Below are 20,625 nucleotides of genomic sequence, written 5' to 3' on the forward strand. Positions count from 1 at the left end.
ATTAAGCTAGTTAAAATGCAGAAGCTGGAAGGATCAAAAATGAGGAACAGAAAGCATGTTATTTCAGACTTAACTTTTTTAAAGATATGGTGCACCAGGTGTGGAATTTGAAGGAAAACATAAAGAAGAATCATGTGTCATTGAATTGTTCTTTTTACCTGGACAGGTAATGTAATTTTGTTATTTGGTTGCTTTTAAGATTATTTCAATAACATCCTGGAGGAACATTCTAATGTGAAAATATTCTCCATGTGAAAATTGGTAATCTCTGAAATGGTTTAGGTAGTTAAATTGTAAATTTTTTTTTTTGCTTCTGCGGTTTTTCGATGTACCGAAGGCGAAAAGACAATAAAATTTCTTCTCGGGCATGAATCTTTGTCTGGCGGTAAAAAGGATGTTAGGCTCTCTTTAAATTTTGAAGATAATTCATAAAGTTGCTTCTCAATGAAATTAATCAATATAATCTCAAAAATTTTAACATTTTTTTTAATTGTGAATTTAGAACTATATTATTCTAATTATGGGAGTCATTGTTAATATTCATACAAACAAATATGGAGACTTAAAATTCTCCCTCTGATACATTTAGAAACGCTTAAGTAAACTTCTTAGTTTGGCGGAATGATAATTTTTTCACTTAAATGAAATAGGGAATCTAGCTGCTTAATATGTAAAATTCGAACTGAATTAAGTTTTTAATGATTTTCAAATTGAAAGCAAATATCAATTACTTCACTTATAGGTTTTTGCCACATATGTCAGCAGTCTGTCTGTTTTTTATCTTCTGTCAGTAACAAAAAAAATTTTCCTAGACTTTTTCTCTGGAGTTTACTTGCAGAAATCTGCTGTCTATTGACATTGCAGATTTATCTCTTACTTGCAGATGAAATAGATCAAATTACAAAAAAAAAAATGTCTCACTCCTGTTTGTTGCTCATTGTGTTTGCACTATGGCAGATTTTTTTTACCAAATTTTTTTGAGGGAGACCGAATTTAGGCAATACGCCTATACGAATTAGGCATATGTGTCTCCTTGGTTCAAAAAATTTCATCATCTTTTCCTATGCTCTATTTTATTTGTTAGAACATTGTTTGATCTGCAAAATGATCTAATTTCAGGTAATTTCTCAAGCTTTAGAATGTTTTAAACATTATCTAGAAAATATATTTTAGTTAGTCTTATTTTTTAAAAATTTTAGTTTAAATTTTATTCTAGGTTCAATTTTTGAAAAACTAATAATATTTTCAATCTATTAATTACTTTTCTATTATTTATTAATGTGTCAATCTATTACTTATTTTTTTTACAAAACAGAATTAGCAAAATAGGAGTCATTTTGTATATTTAAGGGAAATTTTTTTCCATAGTATGAAAGTGGTAGTAGAAAGTTTTCCCTATGACTTTTCTTAAAAAAATATTGAAAATCGTAAGAAAAACTTTTCCCATGGTTTCCTAATTAGATGAAATGTGACTGTGAAATCTTCATTAAATTAAATTTTCGACCTATTCAACTTCAGTTGCTTCATTTTAATTTCATTTTATTATCATATGGAAAAGCAGCAATATTATATGTGATCTCCTTTTCATTCTACCCCATTTTATTCTGAAACTATTCTATTGAGTAATAAAAACTCTACTTATTTATAAAGCTCCTTGCAGAATGGTCAAAAATGTATTTTTTCTGATCAAAAATTAAAATTTATTCTTCTCATATTGTTTTAAAAAAAACTCCCATTCATAATGTAATGCAGGGTCGTATCATAAGCCAGTGTGATAATGCGTCTCTTCATCTCTTTGAATTGAATGAAAAAGATGGAAAATGGATTTTGGAAGAAGTGAAATCTTGTTCCCTACAGGGAAAGTGAGTCTGTTTTTATTATTCTTTAGAATACCCTGAAATATGCAGTAAATGTTGATTATGTAGTATCGTTGCAAGTAATAAAGTTATTGCAACACTTTTATTTTGTTAAGTACTATTTTTATAAAGAGAAGGATTTAATTGAGTGCAAATGTGTTTATTGCAGGTTAAAAAGAATAACTACATGTTGCCTACCTTTGAGTGGAGAGCACTTACTTATTGGAACAGATGGTGGCAACATTTATTCATTGGATGTCAAATCTTTCGATATGACCGATCACATTATTTATCAAGAAGTTGTCATCCAAAAGTAAGTTTTTTTCTTTTAATGCTCAATTTACATCTTTATATTAACTATGAAAATATCTTACAGTGTCACGTTTAAAAAAAAAAGTTCCAATTTCTTTTCTATTTTTGCACAAATTTGAGTTACATTGTTTGCATACAGAGTTGGGTTTTTTGGATGTCCTAAACTGGTTTTGGACAGGACACATGGGTCTTTGACTATCTTAAATTGTCCAAAACCATGAACATTGGTAAAAGGTAAAAATTCTATATGTGTGACATGTAATAATTACATATATTAATAAATATTTGATATTTTTATACAATTTATTTAAACTTATGAATCTTTTCCTGCTATTTTCTTTTAATAACTTTCGAAGCTCCACAATTCATTGGAACAACAAAAGTGAATGCCTTGCTTCTAAAATATAAATATGTTTCACATAAGGATAAATAATGCAAGATTAAAAATAATAAACTTTTTTAATAATGAAAAAAAATTGTCTTCATTTTGTTTCTTGTTCAAAAATGAAAGTTTTATATTCACAATATTTTTTAAAAAAAATTATAACATAATTTGACTAAAAGGGTTTAAGACAGTTTTGGACAAGATGGATTAAACCCTGGTTTAAACCATGGATTAATCCATTATGTCCTATGATTTGCCAACTCTGATTCTTAAGGATCCTTCTGAACTCGAATTGGGTCCGCTTTGCTCTTCACAAAAATCCAGTATAGTGAAGGTTCTACAAAAATTCCGTATTTTTTTTTTAAATGTATTTTTTCATAAATGTTTGCTTGTAGAAGTAGCACTTTTAGGCTCAATAAACTGACAAAAGCTAGTCTTTCCTCCTTCAATGACACTTTTAAGTTTGACATACCAATTTGTCTTCGTTGGTAATTTAACTACCATTTTTCTTTTTTTTTTAAAAAAATCTGTTTTCTCATGAAAAATTTTTGATTCTTAAAGATGTAAGATTTTTTAATATTTTTTTCTAAATTTATTTACTTTCATGATTTCATTAGGGTGACTTCAGATCACTATAACTAAAAACGATCTTTATGACTGTTTTTTTTTAAAAATTTATAAAAAAACTTTTTTCCCCCTCAAGTTTTTATTACATTTAAGTTCTTGAGAATATTAACAGCAAAACGAAAAGAATTTGAAATATTAAAGGTCGTGTGGAAATCTGTAACTGTTAAAAATGCAGTTGTAAAACCATGTGGACAACGAAACTGGCACAATTAGAGTGCATCAAAAAGTGACTCTTCAAATTTAAAATTCTCCATGCAAAACAATTTGGTATTTAAAAATCTTGATTTTTCAAAAGCATGAACAAAATATGCCGCAATAACTGGTTGAAATACGATCAATCAAGCAATGTAGATTTATGGTTAATTCGTTTTGCTTAGAAAAGTGATTCTGCAGGTGTGCGAATTGAAGTTCGCCATACAAAATAATATCGTAACATAAATGGGAGATTTTAAAAATCATGTCAAAATCGGTATTAATAGCTAACAGCAAAAACGGTTGACAATCTGCTTGTATTTATGTTGGAATTGTCGTTAATCTACTGGGTCAAAAACTGATAATTCAAAAGCGTGATTCTAAATTTGCGGTACAATAATAATAAAACTTAAAATAAAATTAATTTTAAAACAGTCAAAAAATCATAATTATCAAAGTCTTTATTTAAATTTTATATGAAGTATTCCCCCCCCCCCCCCTTTGAGTAAAGCTATAATATTCCAAGGCTTGGAAACTATCTATTGATATGATTAACCCTGTATCTATTTTCCCCTTTCCAAAACCTTATTTTTAATACGCAATTTTAATTTTCATATTGGATATGCAGTGATACATTGCTTGTTACCTTGGTTTTCCTGCTTCTGTTACTAAGTTTAGTAACTTGATACAATGAGCCAGATAATTCTTAAATACATAAGTTATTAAAGCATATTAAATGGATATCCTTTTTGTGTTAGACGTTAAGCAAATTTACTGGTTGACAATAACATCATAGTAACCTGTGTGTTAAGCTTACTAATTTATATAGAGAGGCATGAATATTTTTTCAGCGTTCCTGATGATTATAAACTGAATCCTGGTTCAGTAGAGGCTATAGCGGAACATCCATTAAATTCAGATAAAATCATCATCGGATACAACAGAGGTCTGATGGTACTCTGGGATAACAAGACTCTGAATCCGGAGCATACTTATGTTTGTAGTCAGGTTAGTATGTGCCATTTCTTTGCATACAAATTTCTCTTTTATTCAATTACCTAAAGGTAAGGTCGACCGTGCACGAATTCGCCTCGTGAGACTACCGGGTCAAGACTTCCGATTGATTTTTTATGTCCAATATTATTATACCGATAGTGTTTACACTCTAATGTACTCTTTCAATTTCAATGAAACAAACAAATTCGGAAGACTCGACAAGCACGTTACGATGCTACCCCAAAAATAACTTAACATCGGTATTTTACACAAATATGGCCAAATAAGGGACAACACTCAAAACATGGCAAACCTTTATTTATTAATTTTCTTAAATTTGTTTTTGACTCACAACCCGGTAGAATTTGTAAATTAAGGGATTCTCTTGTGAATGGTAAAATTACACGTAAATTTAATCACATTGCAGTAATAAAACTTGCAATATTAAGCCTGTTCACACATGAGCGGAGGAATACGCCAGAAGTTTTCTTCCAGTTTTAGGAACCTTGTTGTTTACGTTCAGCTAACCATCCATTTTCCAAATCTTTTTAACCTAAAAGGTAAAATTAGACTCCAAAGGAAGGCACCTGTGATCAACAGGATTAAAGAAAAATTGCTTGTTTTTCAGAGATCACACTTTCAGGAACATACTATAGTTTTGCTTTTGATTTAGCCAGAAATCTGAGAATGTTCCTTATTGCAAGATTTTTGGACAAATTACACATTAATAATGAAAATGTTGAATTTTATTACGGATTATTTGTAAGTCGTGTTCATGCTGTACATTTTAAAGTAAATTGAGGTGACATCAGGCACAGATAGTTGGAAGACCTGTTTTCCAGAGCTTTCAATGTTAAAGTTTATTGAGTAGTTTTTTTCCCAAACATTTTCATTCATTCACATTAATAAGTATGCAAGATTTTTCTTCTTCTTTTACAATAGTGGTTCATTTATATTTACAACGCATTCAGAAATAAGTTAAAATAATATCCTTTTTCTTCATTCAGTTGTACAACTGCATCAATTGTGTAAAATTGAGTGCGTAATTTTAATACAGCCAAATCCAGCTACAGTGAACCTTCGAAGGACCGGTTCACTGTAATGTTCACTATATCCGTACAGCAAACAGTTTTAACTCATTTTTCCGAACTGCTCCCTTTTATGACACATTATTTAAATAAATGAGCCATAAAGAGAAATACAAAAGTGATTAAAAAACAATATGTAGTAACAAAAATTGTGTTTATTTTTTGACTCTTCATCTTGCTTACAAAAATTTTAGCCTTTATTGTGGAAACTGAGATAGAAGAAGCAAACAAGGCTTATTGCTACATTCCACTCTATAGATGGTTTTAAAAATCGTCCACTCTTGTCCATAAATTAAGGATAATGAGGCACAGAAGGAGACAAACACATTTGACTTATTTGTATAGTCTATGTATTAAACAAAAGGTAAAGAGCAAAAATGATGCTATATGTTTGACATAATTAATAAAAATTGAGATTTTTACTCCCTGGAGCAAATTTTAAAAAAGAACCTATTTACAAAAAACAGTATAACATGGTTAGTATGATGGTTAATTCGGAGTATGTCTCCTGAACGATGCAATACAGGCCGTACAACGCCTAGGCATGCCGAGTATCAAATTATCAATCTGATCTTGGGGAATATTACACCACTCATCAAGCAAAGCCCTCCGAAAGTCCGGTATACAGGTGGGAGCCAAGCATATCCTACTCGTGCTCTATTGGATTCAAGTCCGGTGAGTATGCTGGCCAATCCATACGGGTGATATCCTCCTATTGAAGGCATTCGTCTACAATGTTTGCACGGTGAGGACGGGCGTTGTTGTCCATAAATAGAAATTCAGCACACAGGCGCCCTGAAGCAAACATACATGTTGTTCCAAAATGACATCCCAATAGATGTGGCCTGTCATCGTTACACTCTGAACATGCAGGTCAGTTCTGGAACCAAGAATAATTCCTCCCCAAACGAGCCATCCTGCACCACCGTAACGGTGTCGTTCAATGGTGTTGTCTTGGTGGTAACAGGTACCTGGCGCTCTCCACATAAAAGTCCGGCGAGAATCAGGCTGCAAACTAAACCTGGACTCGTCGGAAAACATCACACAAGACCACTGTTGGGGTGTCCACAATGCATGCTGCGACAGTGAGTTGCACTAAGTGGAACACATCTGGCCTACGAGCATATAGACCAATGTGCCCCAAGCGTCTGTACACGGTCTGCCTTGAAACTGTCGTACTGGTAGCTGAAGAGAGCTGAACAGACAGGTCTGATGCTGTGCTCTGTCTGTTTCTTTTGGCAGTAACTGCCAAATACCGGTCTTCATTCGGCGTTGTAACTCGGGGGCGACCTGTGCTGTAACGTCTACTCACATTACCATCATCTTGGAATCGTTGCCAAAGCCTGGAGATGACACTCTGGGTGATTCCAAGCTCCTCGGATACTTCCAGCTGGGTACGTCCACATTCCAGTCGTCCGAAGATTCCGCCACGTAAAAAATCATCCAAATGCTTCCTTTGTGCCATAACTATGCGGTTATTGCACTGAAAGGCTTTTAAAGCGCTTGTGAACAATTTTACTTCTTTGCCACCATTCCTTACATACCCCTCTCTTACACTCTCGTCATTGTGACGTACTACCAGCGTCATCTAGTGGTTTCCTGTAATTTGCGTATTCTTCTTCAGGATGTGTGTGATAATTCTACAGGTGAAATTGTAATTTTAGAGTTCGATTTCTGTGTGATTCTGAATTATCCTCAATTTATGGACATGAGTGTATATTATGTAGAAATTTCAAAATGACCAAAAAATGAAGAAAAAAAATCAGTTGAAGACAGAAAAAAGTGCGTAATATCCAATTTCCTCTCTTTTTCATTCATTATATCCGAAAAAAATATTAAATGTGCATAGCAAGGCATGGGAGCAAACATTTTGTTCACTATAAGCCATGTTCACCATAGCAGTGTTTGACTGTATAATGAAACATAGTTTTAAGCTTTCACTAGAGAATAAATATTATGTAGTTTTCAGAAAAGTCATTCATTAGTTTCTCGCTTACTCTTGTGCATAATTCAGTATTTTAAATAACTATTCAGTATATTAAGTAATCTTTATAAATGTCTTAAATAATGATTGAGATGTTCTCTATTATTGCAGCAACTTGAATCCTTGTGTTGGCATAGAAGTGGCACTAAATTCATTAGTTCCCATAATGATGGCACTTTTGTCGTTTGGAGTTCTTCAGATGCGTCAAAACCAGAAGAATCTCCAGCAACCCCATATGGTATACTTTGAACTCATTTCTTTTCACATAGCTGCCAACTCTACTGGATTTTGTTTCTTATTTTTGTCTTTTAAAAATGGGTGACAACTCAAAACATAATCTATGGTAGGGGAGCACAACCTTTTTGAGTGAAGGGCCACTTGCACAGCAGGTTGGCTAACGAAGGGCCGCACATGTATTGAGACATGTTAATGACAAATGTAGTAATGTTTATTTAAACATTAGCGTTCTATTTTTTTATCAATAAACTTTGTAATATATTTGTAAAAAATTAAAGTTGTTCATTTTTAGAATTCATTCAAAAATAAAGAAACCTATACTTTTTTTTTACAAAAAAAATTGCTATTTTTATCATATGAACAATAGATTTATCAAAATAAATAAACATTGAAGAAAAGAAATGTTTTTTTTTTATCATATCATGCAATACGAAAATTCATTTTCGAATTACGGGGCGCATCCAGAAAGTAAGTTTCCCTATTTTTTTTTAAAAAAAAGAACTCATACTTTCAGGAACATATTTATTGGCAACAAGTACAGCAATGTCTCAGCTATTTTCCAACATAGCCACCACTAGAATTGACACACTTGTCGTATCGTGGGATCAATTTTTGTATTCCTCTGTCGTAGAACTCTGCCGCCTATAAATGGAACCAGCTTGTGACAACTCTTCGTAGTTGCCAAAACGCTCACCGGAGGACAGGAATTTCTTGAGGTGCAAGAAAACATGAAAATCGCTGGGAGCAAGTTCAGGGCTGTAGGGTGGATGATCAAACAACTCCGAGCCAAATTTCGTCAAAACAGCTGGTGTGCGTCGAGCTGTATGTGAAAGAGCATTGTCATGGAGGAGCACAACACCTGCAGTAAGCATTCCACGCCTCTTGTTTTAAATAGCACGGTTTCACAGTAACGGTCGGCGCTTACTGTTTCACAACGTGGTTCCATTCACAGGCGGCAGAGTTCTGCGACAGAGGGATACAAAAGTTGAACCCATGATACGACAAATGTCTCAATTCTATGTTGCTATGTTGAAAAATAGCTGAAACATTGCTGTACTTATTGGCCAAAAATATGTTCCTGAAAGTATGAGTTCTTTTTTTTTAAAAAATAGGGAAACTTACTTTCTGGATACGCCTCGTAAATTCTAATAAATAAAAAAAGAACTGCAATGCCCACAGAATGAAAGTAGGAAAAATTTTGTCATAATCAAGTAATATAAATTCAAATTATATATTTTAATTGAAGAAAATTTATAGGTTTTTAACAAAAGCCTAAAATAAAAACAAAACTGTGATAGTATAGGAAAATAAAATTCAATGCTTATTTTGTAATGTACTTTATTATTTCATTTTATTAATTATTAGATTTTTTTATATCGTAAAAAAATTTTTTTTATGGAAAAAGATCACTTTAGCAACAAAAAATTGAAATCTTAACTACAAACAGTGAGCAGTTTAAAAATTCACGTTTTCCGCCATTTTATGAATTTCTCGGGTTGCAATTGGTTGAATGATCAGTCAAATATTCGGCAGAATATTTTTTAGAAAGGTTTTTTTCCAAGTTTTTTTTATTTTTGAATTTTTATAGATAATACTTTTTTTTAAAAATTATAATCAGATAAGTCAATTTTGTCATTTTTTCGATACTTTGAGAATTGAGAAGGATTTTTTCCCCATTTTTTGCTGTTTTTATTATAACCCAGCATTTCAACAGAACTTCTCATACTATTAATTTATTATCACTCTTTCCCTATACTGTAATATAAATAACCAGTAACATAGAAAAGTGTGATTTTCAGTATTAAAGTTTTGTTTTTGGAACTAAAAAAAATTTGTTTTTTCTGTTTTTCCTTTTTAGGCATTTTTATTATGACTCAGCCTTTTTTTAAAAAATAAAGTTGCTAATAAAATTTATTTTATAGCAATTTTTTTTCTTCTAAAATTATAGCAATAAGAAAAATTTAAATTGCGATTTTCAGCATTAGATTTTCATTTAAAAAATTAAGAACGTTTTTTCTAACTTTTTATTTTTTTTAAATAAAAAAAAACTTTTTTTAGACGTTTTTATTATAACGCAGTAATTTTTAATAGCATTTCTGTTGACTTAATTCCTTTTTCTTGGCTTTTTCTGGTAACTGGAAAACTGAGATGTTCAGCTTTAAAATTTTCTTTCAAAAATTAAGATTGATTTTTTTGTTCTCTGTTTCGCTTTTTGACATTTTCAAAAACGTTCTTGATTGGCTTTATTTTTTAGAGTTAATTTATGAATACGTTTTTCCAGGAAATATTATTCTGAGCATTGAAATTTCAGTTTCAGTGTTGCTATGCTGCTAAAAGATTTTGCTATTTGGCCCTAAGTGTACGGCGTTCAGTCGATTTTTCTTCTTTTTTTTTTTTAAACGAATATTTGGTTTTTGACCAAATCACAATTCATTACCACATTCGACCAAATCATATTCGTTGCGGAAAAATAACAAGGATTTACGATAAAACTGCACCGAAATACCGTATCAAAAAGTGATTATTTAATTGCGCGATTAACAATCACGTGTCGTAATAACATCATAGTTAAATAACGGGATCGTCAAAATCATATGGAAAAAGTATAGAAATAATTGGGTGAAAAAATTGCATGTCGTAATAAAATAATTGGAATTTTCTATGATACGTGGGAACGCATAGCAATAACTGCCGAAGAAAATTGTTGAAAAAAAGAAAGAATTGCAACAAAAAAAAAGATAAAAAATCACTTAGATTTAAGATGAAATCGTCACAAATAAAGTGCACCAAAAAGTGATTATTTAAATGGGCGATCTGAAACTCGCGTCGTAATAAAAATTCGGGATTTCCGAAATCACGTAGAAAAGCGGAAATAACTGTTTAAAAAAAAATCATTTATATTTACGATAAAATCGGCTTAAAGAAAGCGCGTTAAACGTACATTTACTGAAGAATCTGTTATAATTGATTGTGCCAAAATGTGATGACTTAAAAGTGCGATTAAAAATTGCCATTTTTTAAACTTCTTTTATTGTGTTTAGAAATTCTCGCGGGCCGCACTTCAGTAGTCGAAGGGCCGCATTTGGCCCGCGGGCCGCAGGTTGTGCACCCCTAATCTATGGGATATTTAAGGATGCTATTTCAGTTATGCTAAACTGTTTCATTATTTAAGTTTTTTCAGCTGTTCCTTTTTTTCCTCAATTAAAATTAGTACAGTTTGCTCAATAAAGCTGACACAAGAGCACAGTCATTGTGTTTCGTTTCTCTGAATATATTGTGTATAAAAATGTACAGGGAATTATTCTTCCATATTTGAGGGCAACCCTATCACATTACTTGAAATTTGTTACAATAAAAAAAATAAACAAAAAATAATCCTCTTAAAATGCTGCAAATTCTACACTGCTAAATAATTACATTAATGTAAAAAATGCTAAAAGATAAAATTTTGATACCTTCTGACTATCAGGAAAGACTGACTATCAATATTAACGGAGCAAAAGTGAATATTTTAAATCTTTGTTCAAATTATTAATTGTTAAAAAACTTGTGTGAAATTCTTTTTAATGGTTTGGTTATTGTTACACAGCTGTCAATTCTACTGGTTTTTCCAGTAGACCTGTTCCAGTACTGGTTTTGCCTGTTTCTCCTGGTGTACTGGTTTAATTAAAATTCTCCTGGTATTTGTACATTTTAGAAAATTCCTTAAAATTTAAGTTTCCTAAAAAAATCTCCTTTTGAAATATAATTTTTGTGCAGATTGCTTGAATATTTAAATAAGTATTATTATTACATAATGAAGCAAACTGTATTATGTATTACTGATTGCATAATGAAGTGAACCTCATTTATTGAAATGAGTTCAAAATTTTTTTTGTTCTAAGATGTTTTTATTCAGAACTCTCTATTTAAATTAATTAAAAAATCTTTTTCACTATCTTTGATGAATGAAATGCCTATTAATATTCAAAATTATGAATAAACATAATACATAACATAAAAGTATATTTATGTCAGTAGTTAGTATGTAATGTCAATCATAACTGGAAAATATTGTAGTTTTTCTATTTTGATGACTATTAAAATTCCCTGTGTGTGAAATATTTAGTACATTATGCGAGAATTATCATGAAATTTATATTTGGTGAAATCTACTGAATTTTTTCCTATCCATGTTGGCAGCTATGGTTTTCAGCCCTGTGGCAGAATTTTGTTCAGCTATCTGCCATGGAACTGTCTAGCACTCGTATCTTTCTTCAAGATACTTTCGATAATAACAAACATATATGTTACTAATATAAAATAATAAAAATGCTGTGTTTACGAATTTTTTTATTATTTTTTAAATTGAACATGTAACAATTTTTTTATTCTGATATTATGCTTGATATTCTCTTATTTTGATGGGAGGAAGCTTTTCTTTCTTTGCATTTTGTAAATAATCATCACAGTAGAAAAATAATTAAAAAAATCATGAAATCCGAACATAGTATTAGTTGCATAGTTAGTCCGAACATAGAAAAAAAAAAAAGATCAGCGACGAATTCAAGCTAATCTCTCTTCAAAGGCGTGTTTCGTTTTAAGATAAGGCTGTTGTACTAAATTGTATCGTATGTAAAATATCAGATTTAAAAACCAAAGAGAAATCAATAGCAATGACTGCCAAAAATTCGATAGAATCATTGCGTTAAAGTATAAACTCAAATGCGTGATACGAATTTTCCATATGATTTGAAATATATCGTGATATTTAAAATCCACACAAGAATCAATATCAGTAACTGCCTAAAATACAATCAGAACATTACGTCGATTCACGATACTATCGGCATACATTGAGCACTTCAAAAAGTTATTACTTAAAGGCATGATTTAAAGATTACTTCTGAAGAAAAGTAAGTTATTTAAAAAAAAAAAAAAATCATTTTGTTAATCTGCCACGAGGTTTTTAGTATTATCTACATTGTATTCCAACAATTTTTATTTGCTCTTCTGTTTAGGTCCATTTCCCTGCAAAGCAATTACAAAGATCATTTGGAGAGCTGTGAAAGGAGGGTATGTTTTTTTTTTATTTAAAAAAGAAGTTAAATGAGGACATATACATGCGTCTATGAGTCTTGATGAGATTTTTTTTTTTCCCAGCGATGATTTCACAATATTTGGTGGAGGTATGCCTCGTGCTAGTTATGGAGATAAGCATACGATTTCTGTTATGTGTGGAGAAAAACATCAGGTGTTTGACTTCACTTCTAAAGTTGTAGATTTCTTCACAATCTGCCATGGAGATGAAGAATCAGGTACTTTTTTTTTTTTTAAATTTCTTTTAAATGTGCCTATTAATTATATTAAATTATATTAAAAATTTTGTAAAAGTAGATTTCTTAGAAACTTGGTGAATTTATGAGATAGACCAATAAGTCGAGCATTTATTTTAGTAATTATTAAATAATTTTGTGGTTTGTTATCTAAGCAATTTTAAAGTGTTGAAAAATTTGTTTTGAGTAGGATGTGTAGCTTGCTTTAAAAGTTCTTACTTTTCAATGGGTATTTGTAAAATGATTTCTTCACGTTCTTCACTTTTCACTCTTTCTTCCCTAAATGTCCCACTCTTTTTTCACTTCTCAAAAAGATTTCTTCACAATCTGCCATAACGATGAAGAATTGGGTACTTTTTTTTAAAAAAAATTTCATTTTAGCTAAAGAATTTCTCGAAAAATATGACTTTATAATTTTATCAAATTAGATCAAAATTTTTGTTAACTTAGGTTTCTGTGAAAGTTGGTGAAATTATGAGATAGGCAAAGGAGTTGAGCTTTTATTTCAGTTGTTACTAAATAATTTTGTGGTTTGTTATAAGAGCAATAAATTTTAAAGTGTTCAAAAATTAGTTTTGAGTAGGATGCGTAGCCTACTTTAAAAGTTCTTACATTTCGTTGGGTTTTTCTGAAAAGTGCTTAGGTTTTATTTTTTCTGAGCATTGAATTCTGGGCTATGAGTTATTTTCTTTTAGCCATGAAATTGATGTGCTGTGTATTTGAATTTAAATTTATATAATCCACATTTGATTTTTCTTAATCCTTGAACCTTGCATTGCACCTGTCAAACTTCCGTAAAACATATGTCTCTCAGCTAGGTTTTTCATTTTTTATTTCATTAAAAATACTTTGAGTTTTTGTTTTATTATTTTATAATTATTTAAATATCATCAACATTAAATTCAAAGTATTATATAAAAATCATAATAATGCAGCTGTATTATTATGCTAAGTTTTACGATGATTTGAAATTGATTGCATAATTTAAAGTTGTTAAATAGAAATGTTTCTTTATTAATGACTAAAGAGCAGGCTTTTTTTTTTTCAAAAATATTAAAGTTTAAAAACGTTACACGTAACAGGGGTCATATAAATGTTGCAACATTATTCTTGGAGAGTTTGGTGTAAACCCGTGACCCTATTGTCGCCATATAATGCCAAAGGCATTTCCTTATTCTTTGTGTGCTTTTGAACAGGGAAGTGCCCCTAGCCACGTACGGCAGTTTCGGGTATGGGTTATTATGCAATTTTAATCCCGATGAAGATTTTTAATCCCTTCCTTAGAAGTTTGTTTTAACATTTACGTGACTATTGTGCTAGGTATAGCATTTTTAAACTTATACATTTTCACAAAAATTTAGACTAAAAATGTCATTTTACAAAAAAGTTTTAAAAGCAATACTAATTTTAGATTTAAAAACCTGAATTAGACAAGATACAAGTATTTGTGTCAATGCAGTAAAGATATGTTCCTATTTTGATAAAAAAATTTTTATTTACCTTGTTTTTCTTTTCTTTTTTTCTTATTCTAAATTCCTCTTAACTGTTTTTGTTTTGAAAGTTTGTTTTCCTTTATTTAAAAGCTTTAGGTGTTTTTTAAAATTTCACATGACATTTCCTTTGCAAAAGCTTTTTAATTTTGCTATGAAAGAAAGTCACAAAGCTATGCGAGTTAATATTATTAAACTTTATAAGATGCTTTGTGAACTCTCTCCCAAACCCTTCCTCCCTACATTATTTCCTTGGTCATAAAATCAGTTCATTTCTGTATAAAAAATATTTAATTTGGGAATTGTTGCCACTGCACAGAGAGAATAGGGGAAAAATACATGTTTAAAGGTATATTCAGCAGCGATTATTACTGTTAGCCTAATACAGTTCATACAAGAGCACAGTGTGTGGGAGTATTGATCCTTCGTCTGTGAAAAGCTACCCCACCGTAGAATCCAGTTAACTTGTATACTAGTGAATTGGAATTATATTTTTGTAGTGGTAGATACACTACAGTATTCCCCCACCAGAATTATGTCTGTGATAGAATTCGACGAATGGATACAACTAGTCGATTCCTTGCTGTTTCGTTCTAAGCAGGGTGAGCCGTATGAAGAAGTACTTTTCTTGAGTGTCGATCGCGAGAGCCGCATCGAGTTCACGATCGTGGTCCAGCCCGCATCGACTTTCCGCAGTCGAGCGTATACATCGCGTGTGAAGGACAATGCCGCAGTCACGAGTAGCAAGTCTGCTGTTCGAAGTAGGGGTGTGCATAGTGAGTGTTTCTGCCGAGGTAGGCGTGTTCACCCTTGTGGGGAGAGTAGATTTCAATGTCAACCTTCATCTAAGAAAAGGTACCCCACCCTAGAGCAGAGCTAACATGTCTTATATATAATAGTGAATTGGAATTATATTTTTTTAGTGGTAAATGCACTATGCAGTGCTTTTCCTCCTAATATATTGTCTATAGGGAAAAGACAGGGAATTATTTTTCTAAATTTAAGTGGCAGCCTGGAACAAAAGAGAAAAAATGTGTGACTTGTTTGAGATTTTGATGTAATGTTTTGCCTTTCAGAATACGATAACCCCCACACCCTTGTTGTGTTGGCTGAGGAAGAGATAGTGTTGATTGACCTTGAAAGTGAGGAGTGGCTTCCTTTCCGCCTGCCTCACCTCTCCAGCTTGCACATGTCTTCCATTACTTGCACACAACACTGCAGTGATGTCCCCCAAGATCTCTGGAATAAAATCACAACTGCAGGAACTGCCTCTGAAAAATACACTGAAAAGGTTACAATTGTGTCAATATTATTTTTTGTTTTCTGAAATTCATGTTCAGCTTTTATTATTACTTGACTCATTGTTATATTATTTGTGTCATTTTTAAAATTCATTGTAACGATCACATATATGAAAATTTCCTGTAAATTAAGCTAGCTTAAAATAAATAAAATAAAAATCTGAAATAACGCTTCAAATCTTGCATTTTAGAAATGTGTAGGTTAAGTTATAAATCAGAAATATCTCCCTTGTAGAACATAATCATTCTGTCAGTATAATGCTGAATATATTAGCGTGCGAAGATGATCTGGAAAAATCTGGTTTTCTGAATTTTTTTTCTGACCGTGATCCAGAAATCCAAGATCCAGAAGTTTGAAGAAATCATCGATCACATTTACGTATAAAAATTCTTGTATATTTTATTTCAAAATATTAGAACTAGAATTTTTGCTTAGGAGATCTTTCTTTTGTAAATAACTTTTTCTGGTAGAATAATAAATGTGATTAGAGATAAAAGTAAACTTTTACATGATTATTCATTTAAATCATTCGTCATTTAATTTACTTAGAATTTTATTGTATTGAAAATATCAGTGATTTAAATTTATAAAGATATTAAATTTTTTGAAATGCGTCATTCACGATTTTACTCGAGAAATTTTCAGAATTTTTGAGTTGGGCTCACAGTAGCCCATGTGCGTGTAAAATAGTGATTAATAATGACCACTACTACCTGAAAGTATTAAATATGTCTTAATAGTCAACCTTAAAAGTATTAGTTTAACTAATTCTTTCTTAAAATTGTTTAGACAGCATAAAAGATTTACAACTTAATGTTCATGAATATGTTTTTAGGAATGGCCAATCACGGGTGGAGAGAATCTTCTGGATGAGTCGTCTACTCGAGATCTTCTATTGACTGGACATGAGGATGGTTCTGTAAGATTTTGGAATGCTTCGGGTGTTGCACTCAGTCACCTCTACACCATTCACACTTCAAATCTTTTTGTGAGTGAAGATGGTGAACACCCTGCAGAAGAAGAAGAGTGGCCACCTTTCCGAAAGGTAGAAACTATTTCTTAGAAACAGTGTAATATAATTTATTTTCACGACCCAGTAATTCACTGGCAATAGCATAGCTGCCGAATGTTCTGATTAAATTGTATTTGTTCAGATTTATCCTTGTTCCAAAAATATTCTAGTGCCTTTTCACTCCTTGTGCCGATTTTCTTTCATCCCAGGGCATGGCAGGTGATTTTTCTGCAAATATCGCAGAATTCCGAGAGACCGTCGGTTAGCAGACTTCCTGGAATCAAAAATTTGTAATCAGACAAAATTTTGAAACTTATGGTAAATCACGTTAACAAGATGTTTACATACTTATGATTCTTCCACTCATTTGATTCCTCTGAGGCTGATTTTCGCCATTTCCAATGTTAGGAACTGCGTCGGAATCTACTAATATCGCGATTCTTATTCACACTATTTTAATACAGGGTTGCCACTCTACAGGGAGAACAGGGAAAACCTGGAAAATACAGGGAATTTAAAAATCACCTAAAATAACAGGGAAAATGCAGGGAATTTTGAATTTTTCTTTACAAACTGGGAAAATACAGGGAATTTTGTTTTTTATTTATTTTGATCTTTTAAAAAATGGTGACCACTCAAAGCGTAATCTATGGGATATTTAACCATGATATTTCAGCTATTCTAAACTCTTTCATTTACTATAGTATTCAGACGTGCCAACTCTCCCGCATTTTGTGGGAGTCTCCCGAATTTTGAGTTATTCTCCCGCCCTCCGGAATTGATTTGAAAAACTCCCGAATTTTACTGCGATCGACGGCCAAATTCAAAATTACCTAATTTTTCCGCGAGTGCGAAAGTAAGTTTTTCTTTCAGCTTGAATTCCATCCCCTCTTATCAAACTACCATCTGCCTGAAGCGTAGCTGAACATGCTTTATTTTCTCCCCTCTTCAACGTTACCTCTTAACACTCCTATTTCACCCGCCCCCTTACACTGGGGGCGGGTGAAATCTTCCTCTTCTTTCGTGTGGAGTTGAATGCAATGACGTCACATGTCGTTATCGAGTGTCGTCCGTTCAGGAGTGGGGAAACTCGTACTCTCGATAGTTGGATTGGAATTGATATTGTATTTTGCTGTTTTTATAGTTTTTAATGCGTATTTTTCCACGGTTGGCAACAAGCTCGTAAACTAGCAACGTGATATCAATTATTCGCTTAGTCTTCCTATATTTAAAAAAAAAAAAAATTCAAGGATGTCTTAAGTCGAAACGGAAGTATGGATCAATTTCAACAAATCATGTAACAATGACTTTAGCAAAACTTAATTGTGGAGAGCTAAGTCTGCAACTCTTTTTTTCATGCATACAGTAGAGAACCATTTATCTGGTATCCAGATAATCCGGAAAAAAAATTTGCTCGGTTCTCCCACCATTTTGAACTAAAACGATATGAAAAAAAAAAGCGGAAACTGGACTAATCCTTGAAGTTGAGTAGAGGAAAATGTGAGGAAGGGAAGAATTTTTTTCCCCGTTTACCCAGAGAAACGTCATTTCTTCCGCGACCTTGAAGATTTTAGATCTTTATTCTCTTTTAGGTCATTAAACTCAAAGGAGTGGCATGATGATTTCGTTTGCTGTTTGATTTACGAGGGGGTGGGGAAAATGCATTGCACATGCATATCAGTGAACAGAAGATGAAAGAGAAAAATATATTTATCTATTTGACATCGATTAATAAAAATAAAATGTTTTTCTTTTGAATAAATTCTGATTCCTTGGAAGTGCGGTATCATTCGCAAGTTTTTCTTGATGTGGAATCACACCTGCTTTAATTAAAAATCGCGTTTTTATTTTAAAAAAAAGGAGAATTGTTTATTAATTTAAGCATACAATTATTTTATGAAGCAGATTGCAGTTTCGTTTTTCTGATTCCACTACGTTTTTTTTTTTTTTTTCATGATAAATTTTGCACTCAATAAAATTATTTGTATTACCAAATTTTTTCATTAGTTTTTTTTTTTTTTTAAGTCCGTTGATCTTGCCTTGTTCTAGGTTTTAATATTTATGCTAGTGCCGTTTTTTAACTATCGTTTCGGTTCGATAATTTTCAAGTGTTGTTTTTATTTAGATTAATAGGTTTTCCTTTTATTTTCGTCCCCCCCATGAAATATATTGCGTTATTTAATCATTGGTTTTGTTTATTAGTTGATTTAGGAATCGTAATTATTTTTTAAACTTGTTTTTCTTGTCTAAACTTGCAAATTTTTTTATTCTTTTAAATTTTATTTTTCTACAATTTTTTTCCTTTTTAGATTTAGGAGTGCTTTTCTTTTTTCTCTTACTTTAAAATGTGTTTACATTTTTTCCTTGTAATTTGGGTTTGATAAAACATCGATTAACGACACTTTTTTGTCGATCCAGGAAACCGGGAAATTAAGACATCCGGGATAGCGATGGTCCCGAGCATCCCGGATAATTGGTTCTTTATTGTACAGACATTAGTATTTTTATACATTAGTATTGAATTGGTTTTTTAAAATAAAATAGTTATTCAATTTGTTTATTTTTTAAAAGTTTTTGTGCATTTTTATTACAGTGTCAAGGGTTTTTGAATAATGTTTTATTAAGGAAATGGTATTTATTTAAAGAGTATCTACCTAATATAGTTTTGTGTTGCTAAATCTGTGTTTAATTATTTTATTTCCATTTAATATTTTTAAACAATTATTGCTCTATTAGTGTGTAAAATTTCTTGCATTCTTATATTTAATAAATTTTTTACTTAAAATTCCTTAGAAGTGCCAAATGTTGCATACCATGCACCTTTTTTTACCCCTCCTGAAATCTCCTGAATTCTTGTTAGGGAAACTCCTGAATGTTAATTTTGCTAGGTTGGCACGTCTGAGTATTATTTAAGTATGTTCAGCTGTTTTTCCAGCAATTGAAACTAATAAATATAGTTAGTCCAATATAGCTCACACAAGAGCACAGTAATTGTTGTTTCCTCTTAATATATTGCGTATAACATGTACAGGGAAAACGCAGGGAATTTTTTTTCCAGATTTGAGTGGCAACCCTGTAATATCGATAATCGATTTTGGTATTTAAAAGTTGCGTGCTGTGATTCGTATTCACGCAAATTTAAAATTATGCATCATGATTCGTATTTATGCGATTTAAAAATTCAATATTGAAAATTTTTTTCCTTCTTTTTTAAGCCCAAATATATCACGATTCATATTCACACCATTTTAAAATCCAATATTGTGATTCATGTTAGAAGTAAGTTTAATACTTGAATTAGTTATTATAAAGGTGTGCTATTCTTTATTAGTAAGTAATTGAATCAAAACTGTTGGCTCAAAAAATTATATTAAATATTAAATGTGCGGTTTATAAATTGATATTTTTATATCAATATTTTATGTTTTGATATTTTGTTTTTCGCATTGTGTCCTAATTTCCCTTGATTAACTTATCATACTTTGTGTTCCTATTTTTGTATTGAACAAGTTTGCAGCTATGGCCGTAGTCAGTGAGCAGGTGAATGATCACATTGATCAGAAGTGTGCAACATTGAACCTCGTTAAACTGTTATCATCATCAAAGTTCTTACAGTGTATTTGAATAAAAACAAAAAATCCGATTTAAATAACAAAAAATCACGAACCCTGCTTTGCGAACAGGTCTACAAAACGGGTGAGCTTTCTCTTTACAAAGCGGGGGTGTAAATCAAATTTGTGATGACATGTCTATGGATCATCTTCAGGGATGTCTTATAGACTGGCAAAGAAAGTGAATCATTACTACAAAATAGGGATGATACAACACT

At 31.5% G+C, this 20,625-nt stretch overlaps 1 protein-coding gene across 6 annotated transcripts in view; it reads left to right on the forward strand.

Annotated features, from left to right (window-relative positions):
* LOC107447257 (lethal(2) giant larvae protein homolog 1) overlaps positions 1-20,625 on the forward strand; it is a 109,339-nt gene that overhangs the window by 21,408 nt on the left and 67,306 nt on the right. For 4 of the 6 annotated variants that reach the window (XM_071185547.2, XM_071185549.2, XM_071185548.2 and 1 more), the window contains 9 exons: positions 85-166; positions 1,753-1,862; positions 2,026-2,169; positions 4,224-4,380; positions 7,552-7,678; positions 12,678-12,732; positions 12,820-12,974; positions 15,559-15,773; positions 16,620-16,829. In XM_071185547.2, coding sequence (XP_071041648.2) covers positions 85-166; positions 1,753-1,862; positions 2,026-2,169; positions 4,224-4,380; positions 7,552-7,678; positions 12,678-12,732; positions 12,820-12,974; positions 15,559-15,773; positions 16,620-16,829 — 1,255 coding nt within the window. The remainder of the gene's footprint in view (positions 1-84; positions 167-1,752; positions 1,863-2,025; positions 2,170-4,223; positions 4,381-7,551; positions 7,679-12,677; positions 12,733-12,819; positions 12,975-15,558; positions 15,774-16,619; positions 16,830-20,625) is intronic. The other 2 variants (XM_071185551.2, XM_071185552.2) reach the window with 1 other exon arrangement.

This window comes from Parasteatoda tepidariorum, chromosome 5 (genome assembly GCF_982258835.1).
Source record: "Parasteatoda tepidariorum strain Cologne lab strain chromosome 5, Ptep-v5.0, whole genome shotgun sequence".
NCBI lineage: Eukaryota > Metazoa > Arthropoda > Arachnida > Araneae > Theridiidae > Parasteatoda > Parasteatoda tepidariorum.